Raw genomic sequence first — 21,285 nt, 5'->3', positions numbered from 1 at the left:
TGTCTTGCCCAGGCTGGTCTCAAACACCTGGGCTCAAGCAGTTTTCCTGCCTTCACTACCAAAGTGCTGAGTCACACCTGGCCACATAGCTCAACTTTAACCCTCCTGTTTTTCTCCTTTAAGTTTTTTCTTTAAATTAGGGTTGACAAACTTTCACTAAAGGACTTGAAAGTATTTTAGACATCGTAGGCCATAAGATCTCAGTTGCCGCTAGTCAGCTCTGCCCTTGTAGAGAAAAAGCAGCCATAGGTAATATGCAGCTTCATACATTTGTCTAGGTTTCAATAAAACTCTTATTTATGGACACTGAACTTTAAATCTCATTTCACATTTGTTTGTCTTCCTTTGATCCCCTCCTCCCCCACTGCACTGTAAAAGCCATTCTTGGCTCATGTGCCATAGTTTGTCAACCCCTGCCTTAAATGCAGTGTCTTCGATACGCTTCTGTTGCTTAACCCAGTTACTCACTGTTACTACCGTAATCTGTGTTGCTAATTACGGAGATCTTTTGCACCTTGCAGCAGGGGAAAAGGATGTTCAATAATTTCAGAGCTAAACTCAAAGTATTAAATGCCAGCCTGCTTTGGGGCTTCAGAGATTTTTAAATTCATTGATTTTAAGGGGCATTTGATTTTAAGAGGTGTTTGACAAGAACAGATTTTAAGAGGTATTTGACAAAAGTTTCTTAGAAGAAAACTATTCGCAAATCATGTGCCGTATTCCATTTGTTAGTTGAGTAGATGATAATGGGAATGATACTTATTCAGCATAACATTTGTCTAACTCTTGTAATTTACAAAGTACTTCCACACACATTACCTCACCTGGTCTTCACCATGGGTACTAAGGATAAAGATAGTACAAGTTTAGTATCCCTTATCTAAGTGTTTGGGACCAGGATTGTGTTGCATTTTTTTTTTTATTTTTATTTTTCTGATTTTGGAATATTTGCATATACATAAGGCAATATCATGGGGATGGGACCCAAGTCTGAACATGAAATTAATTTATGTTTTACATACACCTTATAGTATAGCCAGATGGTATCATTATACAGTATTTTTACTAGTTTTGTGCATGAAGTAAAGTTTGTATTAAGCATTTAATGTGTGGAATTTTCCACTTGTGGCATCATATTAGCATTCAAAAAGTTGCAGATTTTGGAGCATTGTGGATTTTGGATTTTCAGATTGGGGTGCTCAGCTTGTGTGTTATCCTCACTCTTGTGTGTGAGGGTAACACCTGTGTGTTACCCTCATCTAAAGAGGATATATCATAGAGGTTAAGCGACCTGCTTGTGTCCACTAATTATGCAGTGACAGAACCATTGAACACTCACAGATTTTAGAAATGAAAAGCATGATATCACATTTAATTTTATCATTTTATAAAAGAGAACCCAAGACCCACAGAGCCAGCTCTGAGGGACCTTCATCTCCCAGTTACTAGGCCAGCGTACTTTCTCTTAGGGTCTGCCTCACCTAGAAATAACTAAATTGAAATTTTTTAATGTTGTTATATATAGATACTTTTAATTTTTTCTTAATATCTTAAAAAGTATAAAGTAACATGTTTAAGTGCCTATTAGTATATTTTATTAGTCAGCAATGGTTCAAAGCCAAAACTCTTGGATTTTAGTACATGTGGAATAAATGCAAACCTAACCTTTGTTCCTTTGCAGCACCAGCATTGGATGTTGATTGGCAGAGCAACAACACCTTTGCTTCTTGTAGTACAGATATGTGCATTCATGTCTGTAAATTAGGACAAGACAGACCTATTAAAACATTCCAAGGACATACGGTAAGAAACCTTTTTTCCACGTTAAAGTGGTCATGATTAACAAGTAATGTTTCAGAATAGTTTTGAAGTATGTATGTTTAATATTCAAATAGCTACCCAGTCTATACAATGAAAATGTGAATATTTACTATTATTTTTAGAATGAAGTAAATGCTATCAAATGGGACCCAACTGGCAATCTCCTGGCCTCCTGTTCTGACGACATGACTTTAAAGGTAATTTGCTTAGTAGGGAGAAATGGGATGGGGGTGTCACACAGTATGGTTGCTCTGGCCGTTTTAAGACCATTTAGAATGTCTGTCTTACATGGAGTGTTTATGCCTGGATGAAAACTCCAACATTTTAAATGGCTAACCATTGTTTTTTAAATTTTATAGTTTCTTTTCTGAAATACATAAAACTATTTGAATGTAGCAAATTATATTAAAATGATGGCTTATGATATATGAGACATATGATACCCTATTAGTTAGGGCTCTCCAGAGAACAGAACCAATAAGAAGATAGATAGATGGATGGATGGATGGATGGATGGATGAGAGATTTACTGTGAGAAATTGACTCACGTGATTATAGAGGTTGAGAAGTCCCACAGTCTGCTGTCTACAAGCTGGAGACCCATGAAAGATGGAGGTGTGGTTCCATTCCAGGGCCAGAGAAGGAGTGCCAATGGTGTAAGTCCCAGTCCAAGAGCAGAAGACCAATATACCAACTCAACAGTCAGGGGGAGGCAGAGAATTCTCGCTTCCTTGGCGTTTTTGTTCTGTTTAGAGCCTCACTGGACTGAGTGATGCCCCCCCACATTGGGGAGGGCAGCAGTCCGCTTTTCTCAGTCAGCTAAGTTAAATGCCCATCTCAACTGGAAACACCCTCAGACACAGCTGGAAATAATGTCTAACCAAATATCTGTACCCTGTGACTCAGTCAAGAAGACAGATAAAATTAGCCATCACCAAAAGTAAGAAAGGTCATGCTATAAATTGTCTTCACCATTAGAAAGCCATATGTTGAGGCAATTAAAGTTTATTTGCATATGTAAAGATTTGACTAATAAGTACTCAAGATCTTTGTAGCATTCATGGATTTGATTGAAATTCTTTGTGTTGTATTAATTTGATTTTGCTGTGGCATGAATATATATCACCATTGCTGGGAAACTGATATATAGCAGAGAATCTCTCAGTGAGCGAGCCTAGTTGACATACCAACATCCCCATCTCAACATGGATCTCTGTTTTTCTTGTTGTATGACTGAAAGCAAAACTGCTGTCTTGCACCTAAGCACATCTGATTCCTCAGTTGGGGAAAAAAGCATTTGGAGATAAAGAACAACCTAAAACTTATTTCCAAAATAAATGGTTTGAGCCCTCTCCTGCAACAGCTAACCCTCTACTGATAGCAGTTTGATCCTTGACTTTGCAATACCAAGGACTGCAGATGTGATGACCCTTACAGATATGAAAATCATGAGGGAAGACTGCTTTTCCTGCTACTGTGAACGGATTAAATTTAACTTCGGGAAGCTTGTGAGGTTTTCTCCTTTAAGTATCTGCTATGTTTTTAGTTAGACAGTTCTTAAGTCTGGGCTCCCTTACAAAATTGCTAGTAGTAATACTTAATGCTTTCATCTTTGGCTTTTCCTTATGTGCACACGTATTAATGCTTATAACATGGAAAAAAAGTTCTTCTGGGACTGTGTGTGACACATATGAGGAAATGACAGAAGGGCAGTGTCCAGAGGGCCTTGTGCCACATACTGAGTTGAAGCTGGAGAGAGGTTAAAACTAGAAATTGTTAGAGAGCTTTTCTTCATCCTAAGAATGTTTAAATGTCACCAAGGATTTTAAAGTAAAAACTAGGATGGATGGATAATGTGTAATGGGCCGTTTTCTGAGAAGAGGGAATGCCAGATGGAATGAGAAGGTGACGTTGAGTCATGAGAATGGAGGAGATAGGTGGGACTGATGCTTAGAGAACTGTAAGCCCGAGATTAAAAACTGGGAATTCTCAGCAGATAGGTGGTCTTTAAAATCCTTGGGCATGGCCGGGCCTGGTGGTTCACTGTTGGGGTTCAATCAGGCTGGTGGGAAAAATATTAGAGATAGTTATAGAAATAGACATATATCTTCTTGGAAGGCTGAGAAGTAACTTCAGTAATAGATCTGGCTGAATGTGGCCTGGTTCCTTTACCTTTAGTTAAACAAATTAAAGTAGTAATAAAGGAAGGCAGAGTAGTTTACCTAGCTAGCTTGTTTACTCATATAATATTAAGACTAACCTTTGATGTGCCATGGGTGCTTAAGTGCTTTTTACTTGGGAAGTCCACAATGTCAGTTACCCTCTAATGGTGTTGACTTTGTGAATTAATCTTACTGAATAAATTCGAGTCTCACTAGCTGATCAGGGCCATGGTCGCAACTGTTTACAGAACTTGCCAGGGAGTCTGTAAGTGGCTCGGACACCCTCAGCTGGACTGGCAAAACAATATCTGTGTGTTAGTGTACTTTATTCATCCATCTCTGGGTCAGGGTCTACAGGCAGACCCCCGCAGCTAGTGCCCCCTTGAGAGGCATGTTGCCACAGCTCATGCCTGTAATTAAAGCACTTTGGAAGGCTGACGTGGGCAGGTCACTTGTGGTCAGGAGTTTAAGACCAGGTGGGTCAACATGGTGAAAGCCCATCTCTGCTAAATATACCAAATTTAGCCGAGCGTGGTGGCAGGCGCCTATAATCCCAGCTACTCTGGAGGCTGAGGCAGGAGAATTGCGTGAACCCGGGGGACGGAGTTGCAGTGAGCCATGAGCTTTCCAAAGGAAACTGAGAAGGTGACCAAAGTGGAAAAAGAAAGTTTGTAGAGGAAACTATTTCCAGGGAGGTAAGAGTTGAGAGTGGCCAACAGTATCAAATTCTATGAATTAGGTCTAATGAAATCAGTTCTGAAAACAAGTCATTTAGATATATTTTACTTGGGGTTGTAAATACATAGGGCACCAAAAACACTGTGATGCTTCATTATCTTTTAATGGTTATGTCACAGAAATGTAAAGTTGAGCTGATTTTTTTTCTTGGTTGGCCCTTGGGTTTGGGGTGTTGTATGTTTATGTGTTAAGGAGATAACTGCAGGACCTACCATGTCTTTATTGAGTGATTTTTTTTCCCAGAAATACTCTTCATGTTGATTTCTATGAATTTTTGCTCAAAAATAATAGACACTTGAAATCTATATACATAGGCATGTTTCCATCTCAGGAAAGACTTATTCTCTACTTTGACTACTTTTTTCTACTTTTTTTTTCCTACTTTTCATTTGAGCTTTATTTCCTATGTTAGTTTTTATGGTTCTCTGTGAGTCCTCATTGTTTGTAAGTTGGTTATTTATTTTCAGTTATCCATTGTAAAATTTTCCTGATTCTAAAATTCTAAGAGCAGTTTATGATGTAGATCTTTTACTTAAGGGACAGTGTAAAAACTGTGCCTTCAACATTTTAGGATTGTTACTAATCTCGGAACAACTATAGTTAATTCAGTCTTCAAACTTCATAATAGTGAATATTTTTAAAGGGCTGAAAGCTAACTTTTTTTTTTTTTTTACAGAGATGCAAATATTAAATATATTGCATTTCAATTTCTTTGTAAATATTCTATCATCATTCTGGTTATATCACTCATATTTTAGACTGTCCATATAATATTTTAAGTGTCAAGATAATATTTTAAATGTACTCATTGTATGGAAAAATAATTACATACATTTTTCTTTTTTGTTTAGATATGGAGTATGAAACAAGACAATTGTGTCCATGATTTGCAAGCACATAATAAAGAAATTTATACCATCAAATGGAGTCCAACAGGACCAGGGACTAATAATCCAAATGCCAACCTTATGTTAGCAAGGTGATACTTCCGTTTTATTCTTCCTTTTATGAGTCTTCTACAAATAAGACTTCTAATAAATATGACAGAAGCTTAGGGAAGATTTCATGAAGTGGAAACTTTTTTTCCTAATTTCAGTAGTTTTTCGCGTATAGGTGGTTTTTGGCTACAAGAATAAATTCTTTAGTGATGATTTCTGAGACTTTAGTGCACTGGTTTTGCAAGCAGTGTAGTGTACCCAGTGTGTAGTCTTTTATCGCTCACCTCTCTTCTCAACCTTCTCCCCACCCCCACCTCCAGTCCACAAAGTTCATTATATCATTCTTACACCTTTGTGTCCTCATAGCTTAGCTCCCACTTACAAGTCAGAACATGATATTTGGTTTTCCATTCCCGAGTTATTTCACTTAGAATGACGGCCTCCAGCTCTATCCAAGTCACTGCAAAAGACAATATTTCATTCCTTTTTATGGCTAAGTAGTATTCCATGGTGTATGTATACCGCATTTTCTTTATTCCCTTGTTAGCTGATGGGCACTTACGTTGGTTCCTTAAGGGGAATCTTTAAACACTGAGTTTTATTATTTCAAGTTATAATGATATTTTATATTGAAATAATCACATAATGACTGGTACTAAATACCGATTAAAATCCAAGCAATTGAGGCATAGCAAAATCTTCAGTATCTTTAGAAAAAAAAAAAGATAAATGGAAAAATGTGGTCACTTCGGTATTCAAAACCATGCGAAAGAGGGATTATTTAGACAGAGAGGAATACAGTAAATGAGCACATTTATGTTTTTTACTCCTGGACTTGGGAGATTCCTTTAAGTTGTTTTTTTCGCTTGTTTAGCTTTTAATTTCTAGAACACTTGCTCTTCTTTCTAAATTTATTGTTTTTTTGTCACTGACTTGAAGCTCACAGAATATTCTTCCTAACAGTCCAGTCGGTCTGCTTCTCATAAAGAATTTTGGCTATTAGATGTGGCTGAATATGGGAGGTTGGGTGGGAGCAAGGCTGGGGGGGGTGTATTTCCTTACTTATAAATTAACTTTCTTTCCTTCCCTTTTCAGTGCATCCTTTGATTCTACTGTTAGGTTATGGGATGTAGACCGAGGGATATGCATCCATACCTTGACAAAACACCAAGAGCCTGTGTACAGTGTAGCTTTCAGTCCTGATGGCAGGTATCTGGCAAGTGGTTCTTTTGACAAATGTGTACACATCTGGAACACACAGGTATGTCTCCATTATTTAAATGGTCAAGTACTCTTACATTTAGGTAGAAGCATTTGCCTATACACTCTCCCTCACCATTTGGTTGTCATTCCTCTTGTGGCATTAATTGAATTATTGGTTTTAAAAGAAGATAGAAACTAATGGAAGTTACATCTTTATGGAGACCGGAATTTTGAAATGGATTTAGATCGTTTATTATTTCTTATTGTATTCTTTTGTTTTTTTCCAACGGTTTTGCAGATATCAAATATGAATGTTTAAGATGTATTTATTTAGATAAATGACAGATTTTATTTTTCAAAATAGTTGTCTCTGAAGGAGCTATATATGAGCAGTAAAAGTCAAAGGACCAGATTTTATGGCTGAATGCAATAATTTATGAGAAAGAAACTTACAACTACATTACCTTTTCAGGTAGTATGTATAGTGTTTCAGAGATTCTTAAAAGTGGAAAAGCAGCCTGTTGCTTTCAATTTTTTAAATCTTCTCAATGTTTTAGTTTTTATGCTCTATGTACTATACTTTTTTAATAGCAGTCACTGGACTCACCCCTCCTTTCAGTTATCAGATCTTTGTTGGTTGTAGTGCACACATAATACGTTGTTATGGTGTTTATCTCTTTCTGTAGGTGTCTGCCACCATAGTTCATTTCACAAATCAATTTTCATAACTTACTTGGAAGATTTTTAAATTATTTTATACATGCATACAGTTCAGAAAAAACCTCAAGCCTTGTATAAAGGTATACACTGAGAAACTTTGTTCCCATTTCTGTCTTCCTCTCCTGCTGGTAACAATTTTTGTTAGTTTTTATTTCTTCCTAACTTCTTTTTATGAATGAAAGCGTTGTGCTTCTTTCATTTTACACTACCACTGACAATATAAAATAATATTTTACCTCACAATTCAATCCATTAGTGATAAATAGTATTTCAGCATAGTTTTAAATTTGCATTTCCTTATGAATGACATTAGGAATCTTTTTTTATATATTTAAGCATACTTGTTAATTTTTCTGTGAACTGTTTGATGATGTTTTTTCCATTCTTTTCAACTGGGTTATTCATTGTGTTTGATTTCTAGCAGCTCTTAATAGACTAAAAAACTAAACCCTGTGTAATGTGGTTGCAGATTTCTGCTAGTTGAACAAATGATTATTAAGCCTGAATCTTACATTACATTTTAATAAAATTTTTTAATATTTATTTTTGTTTTTCTTTAAATAGAGATGGGATCTATGTTGTCTGGGCTGACCTCAGAACTCCTGGGCCCAAGGGATCCTCCCACCTCAGCCTCCCAAAGTGCTGGGATTATAGGCATGAGCCACCATGAGCCTTCTAATAAAATTTTAGGCTGCACATGGTGGCTCACGCCTGTAATCCCAGCACTTTTGGGAGGCCAAGGTGGGCAGTTCTCTTGAGGTCAGGAGTTCAAGACCAGCTGGTCAACATGGTGAAACCCCATCTCTCCTAAAAATACAAAAATTAGGCGTGGTGTCATGTCTGTAGTCTCAGCTACTCGGGAGGCTGAGGCTGGAGAATTGCTTGAACCCAGAAGTGGAGGTTGTAGTGAGCCAAGTTCGCACCACTACACTCCAGCCTGGGCAACAGAGTGAGACCCTGTCTCAAAAAAAAAAAAAAGAAAAAATTAAGTAACAATGTTCTGCTTTAATTTTTATTATTATTTCCTTACCTCTACTCCCATATTTTCTGTCTTTATGAATATATGCCTGTGTTGGATATATTCTATATAATATATATATGCCTTAAAAACTCTTTCCTAAATTTTAGTTTAACTTTGTGTTTGTGGGAAGACACTCATCATGCACCCAACTAAACTTCATTTTTTATTAGTATTTTTTTTTTTTTGAGACGAAGTCTCGCTCTTTTCCCCCAGGCTGGAGTGCAATGGCGCAATCTCAGCTCACTGCACCCTCCGCCTCCTGGGTTCAAGCGATTCTCCTGCCTCAGCCCCATGGGTAGCTGGGATTATAGGTGCCTGCCACCACACTTGGCTAGTTTTGGTATTTTTAGTAGAGATGGGGTTTCACCATGTTGGCCAGGTGGTCCCAAACTCCTGACCTCAGGTGATCCACCCACCTCAGCCTCCCCGTGTGCTGGGATTACAGGTGTGAGCCACCATGCCCAGCCTCACCCAACTAAACTTTTTAAACTGAACAATAGAGAGTTGATGAAAGTGAATCTAAATCTAAATAATACAATTTCCACGTATATTCAAGTTAGTATTTGTTCATTTTCACTTTTAATAATTGTACATTTCAAACAGAAAATAACACTCACATACCTACTGCGCAGATTTAATTGATTAGAACATGTTGCCACACTGTTGCGAATCTCTTCCTTCCTATTTTTACCTGATAAAATGTTATAGATACAGATAAAGTGTTCACCTCCATTTTCCTCTTCCTTCCTAGAGGCTATAGCAACCCTGAAGAGAGTGCCTGTCATTCCCATGATAAATGATATATACTACTATTTTATGTGGTAAAATTGTAATTAATCATGCTGTTGTGAATCTTGTACATCTTTTCAAGCTAGTGTTTTTTTTACCACTTTTTTGAAATATCACATTAATACTTGTACCTCTAGAATGATTAGACTATTCCAGAGCATTATATGAATATATTAATATATTCATTAATAATATATTCATAATATGAATATATTATTTTTCAAATTTATTTTCCTATGGGGGATTTAAAAATGTACAACATTGCTGGAACATCCTTACACGTTTCCTTGTGCACATGAATGAAAGTTTCTGTAACGCTTCTCTCTCTCTGTCTCTACACACACACACACACACACACACACACACACACACCTGTGCACGGCATATCCTGTAAGTGGAAATCATGGCCCATAGGGTATATTTATGTGCTTGTGCCTAACTGCTCTTCAGCATGCATACACCCATTTACATTTCTAATCACAATATTTAGGATTTCCCATTTTCCTTTATCCTTAGGTTATCAGACTGGTAAACATTTTTCCAATTACATGGATATGAAACATTATTTTGTATTAATTTGCATTTTCTTGATTGTCGATTAGTTTAAATATCTTTTCAAATAGTTATTATACAGTTGGACTTTAGCATTTTAGTTCACCACCACCACCACCATTTTTCAATTGTTTTATATTCTATACTGATTAGTGTTCATTATGCATTCTGGGTACTAATCCTTCCTGGTCATATGGATTCCAGTGATCTCCCAGTACCTTCTTGTTTGTTTTCTTCATGTGGAGTGTTTATCGTGTAGAAGTTTTGTGGGGCTTTTTGGTTGTTGTTTTGTTTTGTCTTGAGGTAGGATCTCACTCTGTCGCCTAGGCTGGAATGCAGTGGCAGATCAAGGCTCACTGCAGCCTGGGCCTTCCTGGGCTCAGCTAATCCTCCCCGCTCAGCCTTGCGAGTAGCTGGGATCACAGCTGCATGCCACCATACCCAGCTAATTTTTGTATTTTTTTTGTAGAGACTGGGTTTTGCCATGTTGCCCAGTCTGGCCTCAACCCCCTAGGCTCAAGGGATCCACTCGCCTCAGCCTTCCAAAGTAATCCTGGGATTACAGGCATGAGGCGTCACGCCCAGATGTTATGGAAGTTTTTAATGTTAATGTTTAGATGTATTTATCTTTCTCTTTTTAAAATTAATTGATTATTTTTAGAGATGGGGTCTTGCTGTGTTACCCAGGCTGGACTCCTGAGCTCAAGAGATCCTTTCACCTCAGCATCCTGTGTAGCTGGGTCTATAGGCACATGCCACTGTCCCCGGCTAGATCTTTCTTTTTTGATAGCTTTTTTTTTTTAATAGCTTAATACATTTTTCCTTATAGATATCACTGAGATCTGATATTTTTTCATGAAGTGTCTAAGTTTTATTCCTTTACATTTATGTTTTTAGCCCCTTTGGAACTGATTTTTATATATGGTGTGAGGTACAGATATTTCCATTTGGGTAGTCAGTTGTGTTAGCACCATTCATTGTCCCCTTTCTGTTTTCATAATGCCAATTTCATGTACCTAGTTCATGTATATGCAGTTTGTTTATACCTTCTTTTTTATTCCACTTAGGTATTTGCCTTGTCTGAATCAATAGCATAGTTTTAATAATTCTAACTTTATAAATCCCTCTTGTTATTATTCTTCAAAACTGTTTTTCTGTTCTTGCCACTTTAGTCATCCATATTTCCAAAACAGAACATACAATTTTGGATTTTGTTTATGAGTGCCTTGAATTTGTAGGTGAAATTAGGGAAAATTGTCATTGAGTTTTATCACCCATAAATATGTTATACCTCCATTTATTTGTCTTTTATTCCTTCGGTAAAGTTTTATAATTTCTCTGAGGATCTTTTTTCCTAATGTGTTTTGAGGTGCCTTATGGTTTTTATGTTACTGTGAATGACCTTTTAAAAAATATATTCCTTTTATATACTAGTCGTTGCTAACATTTAGAACATTTTCAGTGAACTCATTTAGTCCATTGTGACAAAATCAATTTTAATGAAATTTGGGCGTAGAACTGTAGAGTGCTAATGGAAGATACTACAAGACATTTAAGGGCATTTGACCAACTGTTCATATTATTTTGTTTTCACTATTGTGTACCAAAAGTCTTACTTTTTCAAACTTTGAAAATAGTAAAATAGTGAACTTTCAGTGCAGGAGAAAATCATTATCCTATTGTTGTATATACATCTAGGTTTTTTGTTTTCCTCTTTCTTGTATGATGAGTTGCCTAAGCATTTGACGAGTAAATTGTGGAAGTCTTGTGCCAGCATACATACAAATTTGAGGTAGATGCCGATGATCCGAACCATTGGCCTTTTTAAATGTCTTAGCTCTGCCTTGTTGACCATAATGTTTTGGTTCGTTATAGCCCAGTTCAAGCTTAGAGATTGGTAAGTGCTTTTTAAAAGAATGTTTTGTTTTTTTAACCCCCAAGTTGGCTGTAGATTGAATGTCTGTAGGTTGACTATAGATTTTATTTTTTATATCTCAGCAAACTAGATTTTGTTGATTCTACTTTTTTCTCTCCTCATTAACTATAGATAACCAAAGCCTACTATACTTGAACTTAATCTCATAAATTATGAGAAATTTTAAGTAAACAAAACAGTTGAGCCTTCCCAGCCTGATAATCAGTAGCAATGTGTCAGTACCAATGCATCTGTGATTTGTACCACATTACTGGGCTAAATTTGAAGAGGAAAGCTCGGTCAAACATTCTTCCAGCTTAGTTGTCATCTTGGATAGGCTGAATGGGAGGTATTTTCAAGGTGCATGGTTTGTTGCCATGTTGTTTTTAAGTAGATCTGCCACCTCTAGCTTGACTTTAGGTTACCGTAAAGCTGCAGAGGTCACTTTTCTGATTTGTCAGCGCAGAACACCTGAAGCACATATTTCAGTTTTCACAACAGAACCTCTGATCTTTGTCCTGTTATATTGACTGGTTTCATAGAAGAATATGTTTTTGGATTGAGTTTTAATTCTTCAGTGGCAGCTGAATAATAAAATAACATTGTTACATTTATGATTCAGCTTAATGATTACATTGTTAGTATTCCTGCCTGTTTTTTGTTTAAACTTATAACGTCTTTCAAGAATAGTGTACATATCTGTCTGGGCACTGTGGCACATGCTTATAATCCCAACATTTTGGGAGGCCAGGGTGGGTGGATTGCTTGAGGCCAGGAGTTCAAGACCAGCCTGGGCAACACAGTGAGACCTTGTCTCTACAAATAATTTTTTAAAAATCACCTGGGCATGGTGGCATGCACCTGTAATCCTAGCTACTCAGGAGGTGGAGGCAGGAGGATCACTCTAGCCTAGGAGTTAGAAGGTGCAGGAGCTATGATTGCACAAATGCATCCAGCCTGGGTAACAGAACAAGACCTTGTCCTAAAAAAAAAAAAAAAAAAAGGAACATATATACATTATTTTAGCTTCTTTTATAATCCCCTAGCTTAGGAACTGGTCAGTAAATATAGAGTGAATAACAGACTTATACTGGAATTATCTTTACTAGTTTGTTATACTTCCTCTTTAAGATGTTTTGTCAAACAAATTCTGAATTTATTTTGTTTCTCTACATGTTAGCTAGACTCATGCATCATTTAGCAACAACAAAAACTTATTTCATGTGATAGACTGAATGTTTACTTCTAGCTATTGTTGGCTATGTCAAAGAGACCAGATACCTTAGTCAAGAATGGTTATCAACACTGGAGAAACTGAATATGTGTGTGAGTAATCTTTTGAGAACAGGCTGGTATTATCTTTTTATAAAGGGATCATTACACGTCTAGAATTTCAGAACTTATTTTTATAGTTGAAGCTAAGTCCCTCCTCTGATTGCTAGAAATAAAGCCATGTAATATTTTTATTCCAGCATTTGGATTTATTATAATATGTATTATGATTTTTAAGATTTTGTTTTTCATTCTTTTAGACAGGTGCTCTAGTTCACAGCTATAGGGGAACAGGTGGAATATTTGAAGTTTGCTGGAATGCAGCGGGAGACAAAGTTGGAGCCAGTGCATCAGATGGTTCAGTAAGTATAGTAAAGGGTTTCCAAAGAGGGTGTGGGTGGGTATGCACATCAGAATGCAGCTTATTGTTAGTGATACCAAAGTGTTTTTTTCAAAATACATTTTAAGGTATGATACTGATTTTTTTCTTCCTGAGGCTGTAAACTTTTCATGTGCATTGGATTCAAATAATGTAAACAAAATTTAGGCTGTCCTTACCAAATACCTTATAATGTAGAAATGGACAGTTATTTTGAATGTGAACCTTCATTTATGAAATTAGGTATACCAGAGTAACATTCTGAGAAGGATTGAAATGTTTAATGTGTATTTCTACCTTCTCCTCTTCACAGAAGAGTTTTTTTGGCCCAGGGAAGGCAGGACTAGAGGCAGTTGGTTCCTGTGTTGAGGAATGTGTGATACTGAAAGATTTTCAGGATGAGGTTAGCCAACTCTTTACAACAATGCAAATATGGCTTCCAAAGCTGTAGAAGCAACAGAAGGTGGGAAAAGGGTAGCTATTTACTGACGCTGTAGCTGAATATAATCTGTGATATCTTTCATTAGGGTCCAATAGATAGGAAATAGTCTGTTTTGAGCATTTTCCCCCTCCTTTTTAATCAACAGAGAGTATAAAAATCCTAGCCATGGTTCTTCCCCCATAGTTTGAGCTCATGGTTGTTCTCTTGATCTGCTTAAATGATCTGTCTGATTTCTGTCAGTTAAGTGCTCATTTCCACGATTATTATGCTTTACCAATTTTATAAACGTGGAACTAAGAAACATTTCAAATTGTACTATAGAAAAGTTAAACATAAAATGTACAATAAAATTCTGAATACACTGGTTGATTATTTTAATTTCTTACAGGTTTGTGTATTAGACCTTCGGAAATAGCGCTACTAGTTGGAAGCCATGGACCGACTATGAATGTGTACATAGCCAAAATGACTGTCCCTGACCCATGTACTGCTATAGTCCCACTTGAACCATGGCCAGTCCACTACAGCCAAATCTAAAAGAAATATATACCTAACAGTGTATATAAACAAAATTGCACCCTGAAGATGACAGAGTTTTGTCACAGCTTGTGAATTCTGTTCACCAAGTGCTGGAATCTAATCTGCTGTGCCCCTAAAATAGCATTTAGAAGTTTTGGATATGAAAAACAGAAGAGAGAAAAATATACATTATAAAAGCAGAACATACATATACCAGTTTTTGGATACTAAATGACAGCCTTGTTTCTCCCCTTTGAATCAGCAGACACCATGGATTATATTCTTTTTTTCCCTTCAGTAGTGAGCAGTTTGTATGTACAGAGAAAATGGACTTACAAAAACTTGCAGCAGTAGTTTGTTCTTGCTTTAAAATTTCGTTTTTGGTTTAGATTATGGATGCATGAAGTAAGGGAGTGAATCAGTTTCTTGTTTATATTTTTTTCACCTTTTAAACAAAAAATTCTTTAAAATATTTTAATGCATTCTTTTGAAGAGGTAGATATTTGGTACATTTTATGGCTCCCAGAGCATATATTCAGTTGGTGCATGTTGTGGAAGGGGGAATTGGAAATTAAATGAAAACCTATGACTTTGGTCATGTCAATCTGTAAGACACATCAGTAAAAGGGTATTATGCTCTGTTGGTTTTGTTTTTTTTGTTTTGCTTTTTTTTTTTTTTCTTTTTTGTTTTTTGGTGATGTGGCTTAAATGCAATAGTTTCTTTTTTGGGACATATTTCTGCCAATTAAAGACTAGAAGGGCACAAATTTTTTTTAATTACCATAGAGAAGATACATTAAAAAAAAAAAGATCTTCTGATGTTTTGTAGCCATAACTAAATTATGGTAAAAATGTGCACTATTGTGAAAAGGAGCAAAGTAGTTTTGGGTTTTTTGTTGTTTGTTTGTTTTGCTTTGTTTTTTAAGAGATTAAAATGTTTCTGGATAAGGATTAGCTTCTCGAAGTGTCCATCATTCTGTGTAGAAGCTTAAATATGTAATGTAACCAAACTCCAGTATTAAAAATCTCTCATGTTGTTTTCTTTATACAAAGCAAGATAACGGCATATAACACTGCCATTACATGGCAAAATGTTTGCTACCTTAGTTTATAAAACAATCTCAAACAAAAGACTTGCTTCAAGGTGTTTTTAAATAGCAGTGATTCAGAATTTTTTTTATGAAAGTATAATTGCACTAACCTTCTTCCTGCTGCTCTGATTCTGCGTTTGTGGTACTTGTGACTACGTTTTTTCAAATATAGATAGATTTAAGCTGCTAATTTTTTTTTCCAGTAATCACTACTATATCATGTCTTTTACTCTGTTTATAATATCAAGTATTTTCTTAAAGATATAGATATTAACGTTGTGCTCATGCAACTTAGAGTAACATATACAGACAAATGATTGCATGAGGCCATGTTTATATGTGTGACTAATAAGGCTTGTCATGATTAACATAATCCAGGTATGTCATTTCTGAAGAGAATAGTCATCAAATTTATATCTCAAAGATTTTAATTAAGGAATTGCTTATTGTTGAGCTTAGCAAATTAATAACACTATTTCTGTCACTAATTATTTTGAGGCCTTTTAGTACTAAAATTTTAACCTGTGTTCTAAGTAGAAACTGATTTAACCCAAGTAATGCAGCTTTGATTTTCAGCATTCGTTGCTTTGCTATTTTTACAAAACAGCGTTGATTGAAGCAAGTCTTGGTTTTACTAAGGTAGGGTAGCATTTGCTATTGGTAAAGAGAATAAGTACACTTAATTTCACAATACATTGTTATATGTACCCCAGTTGTTGTTAGTGGGGACTATGATACTGTAATAATATTTTTAAAAATTTACATCAAGAGAGGCAGTCATTCACGATGGTTTTGTGCCAGCTCTTTTTAGGGTTTTGGATCACATTAGAGATATTTAGAACATATTACCCTGTGACTTACGTAGGAAACCTAATATGCTGAGTATCTGGCACTTGAATTCCTGCTTTTATTGCTGGAGGTCCACATCTGTGGTTGACCTCTGTTATTGTTTAAAAAAAATAAAATTAAAAAAATCTGTGCAATAATTTTAAAATGTGCTCCCAGGAATAGACACAAATGTTTTGAGTATCTTTTAAGCTGCATTTTCCTTTAGCGATGCATTTGTCAATTGCACTGAATTTAAATCTGAAAGTCAGAGGTGATTATTGATAGTACTTTTGTATTTTGATATGGACAGTTTATTCATTTGCATACAGTTATTGACTGTTTCCCAGCTGATTAAAAGATAGTCAAGAAATTCTGCAATATAGCTGCCAAAATAGACAGCTACATTTTTATGATATTGTCATCTTTTCTGTTTTTTTTTTCTTTTTTTTCTTTAGCTATTTTACTTAAGCATAATAGCCACAATAGGACATATAAAAGATTATAAATACAGAGCTTTATTATCCTGACGTCTTGGGTCTTTTAAGTATACACTTTTCTGAAAGGTATCCATTTCATAGGCTTGGGTTCTTCATGAGCATATGATTGTTTATTTTTGCTGCTGTTCTCAACATCATCATTGCCTGCTGATGTGCCACGATGCTGCTCCAATAGACAGAAATAAGATTGTCTCTAATTTGAGCAGTAACATGATTGCAAGAGACCAAGTTTCACAGCTTGTAAAGTTCTGTATTCGGGATTCTTGCTTATTTTTCTGCCTGTGTTTTTCTGAGAACTTATTCCTGATGATCAATTGAATCCAGTAGTTTTTCTATGCTATTTGTTGTTGCATAAGCTACTGTAAGAAACTTATCATAAGGAAAAATAGAAAGGAAAACTTGAATCAATACTCATTGATTAAAATGGAATAAAGAAAGAGCAGCTGCCACTTTTAAACAACATAAAGGAATATCTTTTTTTGTCTCCGTGTAGGAACTCCTGTAAGTTCTTATTATTTGTTCCAATTCCTATTTCCTGCCATTGACCAGATAACATCATTGACTTTCAAATGACTTTTAGAAGTGGTAACTCTTAATTTCCTAATAGATACTAGATTGTATTGAATTCTGTTTTAATTATTCTCTAGGTAAGTATGTTTTAGGATTAAATACCTTTTACAGATACTGAAAGTGCCTCCTTTTGTGGTGTAAAAAACAAATTATGGTGCAAAAAGTAATCACTAGATTGAATTACATGAAGGTTTTTTGCTTTTTGACATATGAAAATGTCAAGAGAAAGGCCAAAGATTTGTACTTTTTCACTTACAGAGCACTCCTTTTTCCCTTAAACTTATTTCTGTCAAATTAGATTTAATGAGAGAGTACTATTTTTAAGGAGCTATCTGTTTATGTAGAATGATTTTGTTAAGAGTAATGTAAACTATTATTGAGTAGAGGCCTAAAGAGGACTGTGCATTTTTGCTATTTAAAGGAATCACAAATGATCATACTTAAGTGAGCAAAAATGACAAGTTTTACTAGCTAAGTAGAGAAATAAATCTCAAATGCAGCGCTACAATTTTCATTATCTTAAGCACATTGTACATTTCTACAGAACCTGTGATTATTCTCGCATGCTAAGGATGGTACTTGCATATGGTGAATTACTGTTGACAGTTTCCGCAGAAATCCTATTTCAGTGGACCAACATTGTGGCATGGCAGCAAATGCCAACATTTTGTGGAATAGCAGCAAATCTACAAGAGACCCTGGTTGGTTTTTCGTTTTGTTTTCTTTGTTTTTTTCCCCCTTCTCCTGAATCAGCAGGGATGGAAGGAGGGTAGGGAAGTTAAGAATTACTCCTTCCAGTAGTAGCTCTGAAGTGTCACATTTAATATCAGTTTTTTTTAAACATGATTCTAGTTAAATGTAGAAGAGAGAAAAAAAGAGGAAGTGTTCACTTTTTTAATACACTGATTTAGAAATTTGATGTCTTATATCAGTAGTTCTGAGGTATTGATAGCTTTCTTTATTTCTGCCTTTACGTTGACAGTGTTGAAGCAGGGTGAATAACTAGGGCATATATTTTTTTTTTTTTTGTAAGCTGTTTCATGATGTTTTCTTTGGAATTTCCGGATAAGTTCAGGAAAACATTCTGCATGTTGTATCTAGTCTGATGTACTTATCCATCTCATTACAAACAAAAACACACAGACTGCATTTGTAGCTCTGTAATCCTTGAATACAGGAGTAAATTTTCTTCTTTCCTGACTTTGACATTGTAGCTATACTGTTCTCATTTTTATTTTTACAAATCCTTTGGGTCTAATTCTGTGAGCCTACCTATAGCACTGGATTAAAATGTCTGCATCATTTCTTTAGTTATCCAGTTAACTTTAAAACTGTTGTAAAAGTGTAAACCAGCCCATGACAGTTTTTCGTACATGTTAAAGAACTTCATTGTTCAGTTTTCATGATTATTGTATAAGGAAGACTGATATAGATGTTCTATGCTGTCCTGGACCATGTTAATTACACTTACGATGTATTTTGGTTCCACATCACAATGATTTGTCCCCAGTGACCCTTTTATCCTTTCTAGGCACATTTTTTTTGTTGTTGTTGTTGCAGTTCCCCTTTGCATTGTATTGCTTTGACAACTGTAATTTGAATCAGATCTGAAAGAGGTCCAGAATAAAATATATTTTGATATTATGTTGGCTGTGTACATATATAAAACCTTTGATATCTTTGTAGTTTGTATAGACTATTTACTAGTCAAGTAAAGAGAGAGGGATGGTATTTCTTGTTTACAGTTTCTTGTTTACATTTTAATTGCTTTTACTTCTCCAGTGTTCTCTTGTAGAATAAACCTTTTTGCTCCGAGTTAGCCTTCATAACCTATAACGCATTCATTTTCTCCCATACTGGTGTTACTGATTATAACTGCCATCAGAACCCAAACCACTGTTTTTCATAAACATACTGTTTCCCAAGATAATATACTTTAAGCCCATAATAAAATTACAAATTTTACTATTTTTATTACTTCTTGCAGGAGATAAGATTTTTTTAAATGAAGGGGTTATTTACTATTTTTATTAAAGTATAATAGAGCATCTAATCAGCTAAGGGATTGTAATTTTTAATTCTTTTGAAAAATCAATATTGTATTTAAAAGACGTTATTTCACATAAGCTAAAAGAGACCTTAGATACATTTGTTTGCTTAGCCACACGGTTGAGCACAAAACAATGTGTAGATGTGTTGAAGATTAGGGCAGGAGGCTCAACTTCCTTAGTGACCTTTTTTTGCTTCACAACAAGCCAATTATAGGTGAATCATTTTCTCTCTTAGCTAGTTGTTACTACAAACTTTGTAAGAAAAACAACTAGACACCTCCTAGTTTTAATTAATACCAACTCCTTTAGAGTTTAGAGACTTTTTAAAAAGAATCATTGAGCATATTTTCTCTCTCTTTTTTTTTTTTTTAAGAACTTACATTCTCCAGGTCTTCTATTTTTCCTGTTTATTTCCTTAAACAGAAATAAATTCAAGCATAGTTTTATGTTTTATTAGAAATAAGCCACTGCAGTTGCTAGAACTGACATGCTTTCATTTTCAAGGGGTTAACTTTTATTGCATGGCATAGATTATTAGTAATATCCTGCATTGTATCCTTTTCCAAGAAAGGGTTGGACTCCTAAGGATTAGAATCCTTACAAGCTTGAGGGAAAGCTGAAATTAATTCGAACAGTAATAGAAGGGATTATTTTTAATTTCATAGTTATACTTTACAATGGATTAGATTTATTACCTAGTATAATCCGTAGCAGATCAGATCAAAGTTTACTGTTTTACCAATATATTCATTTGAAAAAATACAGTGGAGGAAAAGACACTTTAGATGGTAGTTTTATGGTGCTTTTCTCTGCTGTACCAAAGTGCTTTGTCATCAATGAAATGTTAACCCTATGCTACTTTTTCTGCATGCTTCTTAAATGTCATCTTAATGCTTAATTGTCCTAACTTGTAATATTTTTGTATTAAATTTTTTTAGGAGTTCCTTGTAATTTCTTTACAATTTAAAATATATTAAACACAAAGTGTTTAGTAAAGTACAGAAGACAATTACTAATGTTTCTTGGTTGTTGGGTTTGTATGATCCATTGGGCAGACCATGTATATTTTAAGAACTAAGACCAATGGGGTGGAATCTATACCAAAAAAGATACCACAGTCCTATTTTAAAAAAAAAAAAAAAAAAAAAAAAAACCTTTCTACCATACTAATCTAATGTCAGAATGAGCTGCCTTAGGAGATGCTGTGCTACCCGAAAGCTGTAAAGCATAGGTTGGATTGCCACTGGGCTGGGCTACTGTGGAGAAAACAAGCACTGCCTGAGCACCTCAAATAGACTTGCATTTAAAAAATCTAGTCACGGCTGGGCGCGGTGGCTCAAGCCTGTAATCCCAGCACTTTGGGAGGCCGAGGCGGGCGGATCACGAGGTCAGGAGATCGAGACCATCCTGGCTAACACGGTGAAACCCCGTCTCTACTAAAAATACAAAAAATTAGCCGGGCGTGTTGGTGGGCGCCTGTAGTCCCAGCTACTCGGTAGGCTGAGGCAGGAGAATGGCGTGAACCCGGGAGGCGGAGCTTGCAGTGAGCTGAGATCGCGCCACTGCACTCCAGCCTGGGGAACAGAGCAAGACTCCGTCTCAAAAAAAAAAAAAAAAAAATCTAGTCATACTGAACTTCACAGTCTGAAATCAGACATTTAAAAACAGGATCAGCTTCCGGGATCTCTCACATTCAATATAGGGGATTTTGAGAAATCTACACATTGCCAAGACAAGACCTTTTCCCTAAGCTTTTATTGGTTTACTTTACATTCAC

At 35.6% G+C, this 21,285-nt stretch overlaps 1 protein-coding gene across 8 annotated transcripts in view; it reads left to right on the top strand.

Annotated features, from left to right (window-relative positions):
• TBL1XR1 (TBL1X/Y related 1) overlaps positions 1–19,101 on the top strand; it is a 180,547-nt gene extending 161,446 nt beyond the window's left edge. For all 8 annotated transcript variants that reach the window (XM_063621708.1, XM_063621707.1, XM_063621706.1 and 5 more), the window contains 6 exons: positions 1,682–1,803; positions 1,944–2,018; positions 5,573–5,700; positions 6,755–6,920; positions 13,392–13,493; positions 14,341–19,101. In XM_063621708.1, the coding sequence (XP_063477778.1) occupies positions 1,682–1,803; positions 1,944–2,018; positions 5,573–5,700; positions 6,755–6,920; positions 13,392–13,493; positions 14,341–14,367 (620 nt within the window). In that variant the 3' untranslated portion in view covers positions 14,368–19,101. The remainder of the gene's footprint in view (positions 1–1,681; positions 1,804–1,943; positions 2,019–5,572; positions 5,701–6,754; positions 6,921–13,391; positions 13,494–14,340) is intronic.
• The last annotated feature ends 2,184 nt before the right edge of the window (positions 19,102–21,285 follow it).

The sequence above is a fragment of the Symphalangus syndactylus genome, chromosome 17 (assembly GCF_028878055.3).
Source record: "Symphalangus syndactylus isolate Jambi chromosome 17, NHGRI_mSymSyn1-v2.1_pri, whole genome shotgun sequence".
NCBI lineage: Eukaryota > Metazoa > Chordata > Mammalia > Primates > Hylobatidae > Symphalangus > Symphalangus syndactylus.
The sequence above is the reverse complement of the archived record's forward strand: the minus strand, read 5'-3'. Positions and strand labels throughout refer to the sequence as shown.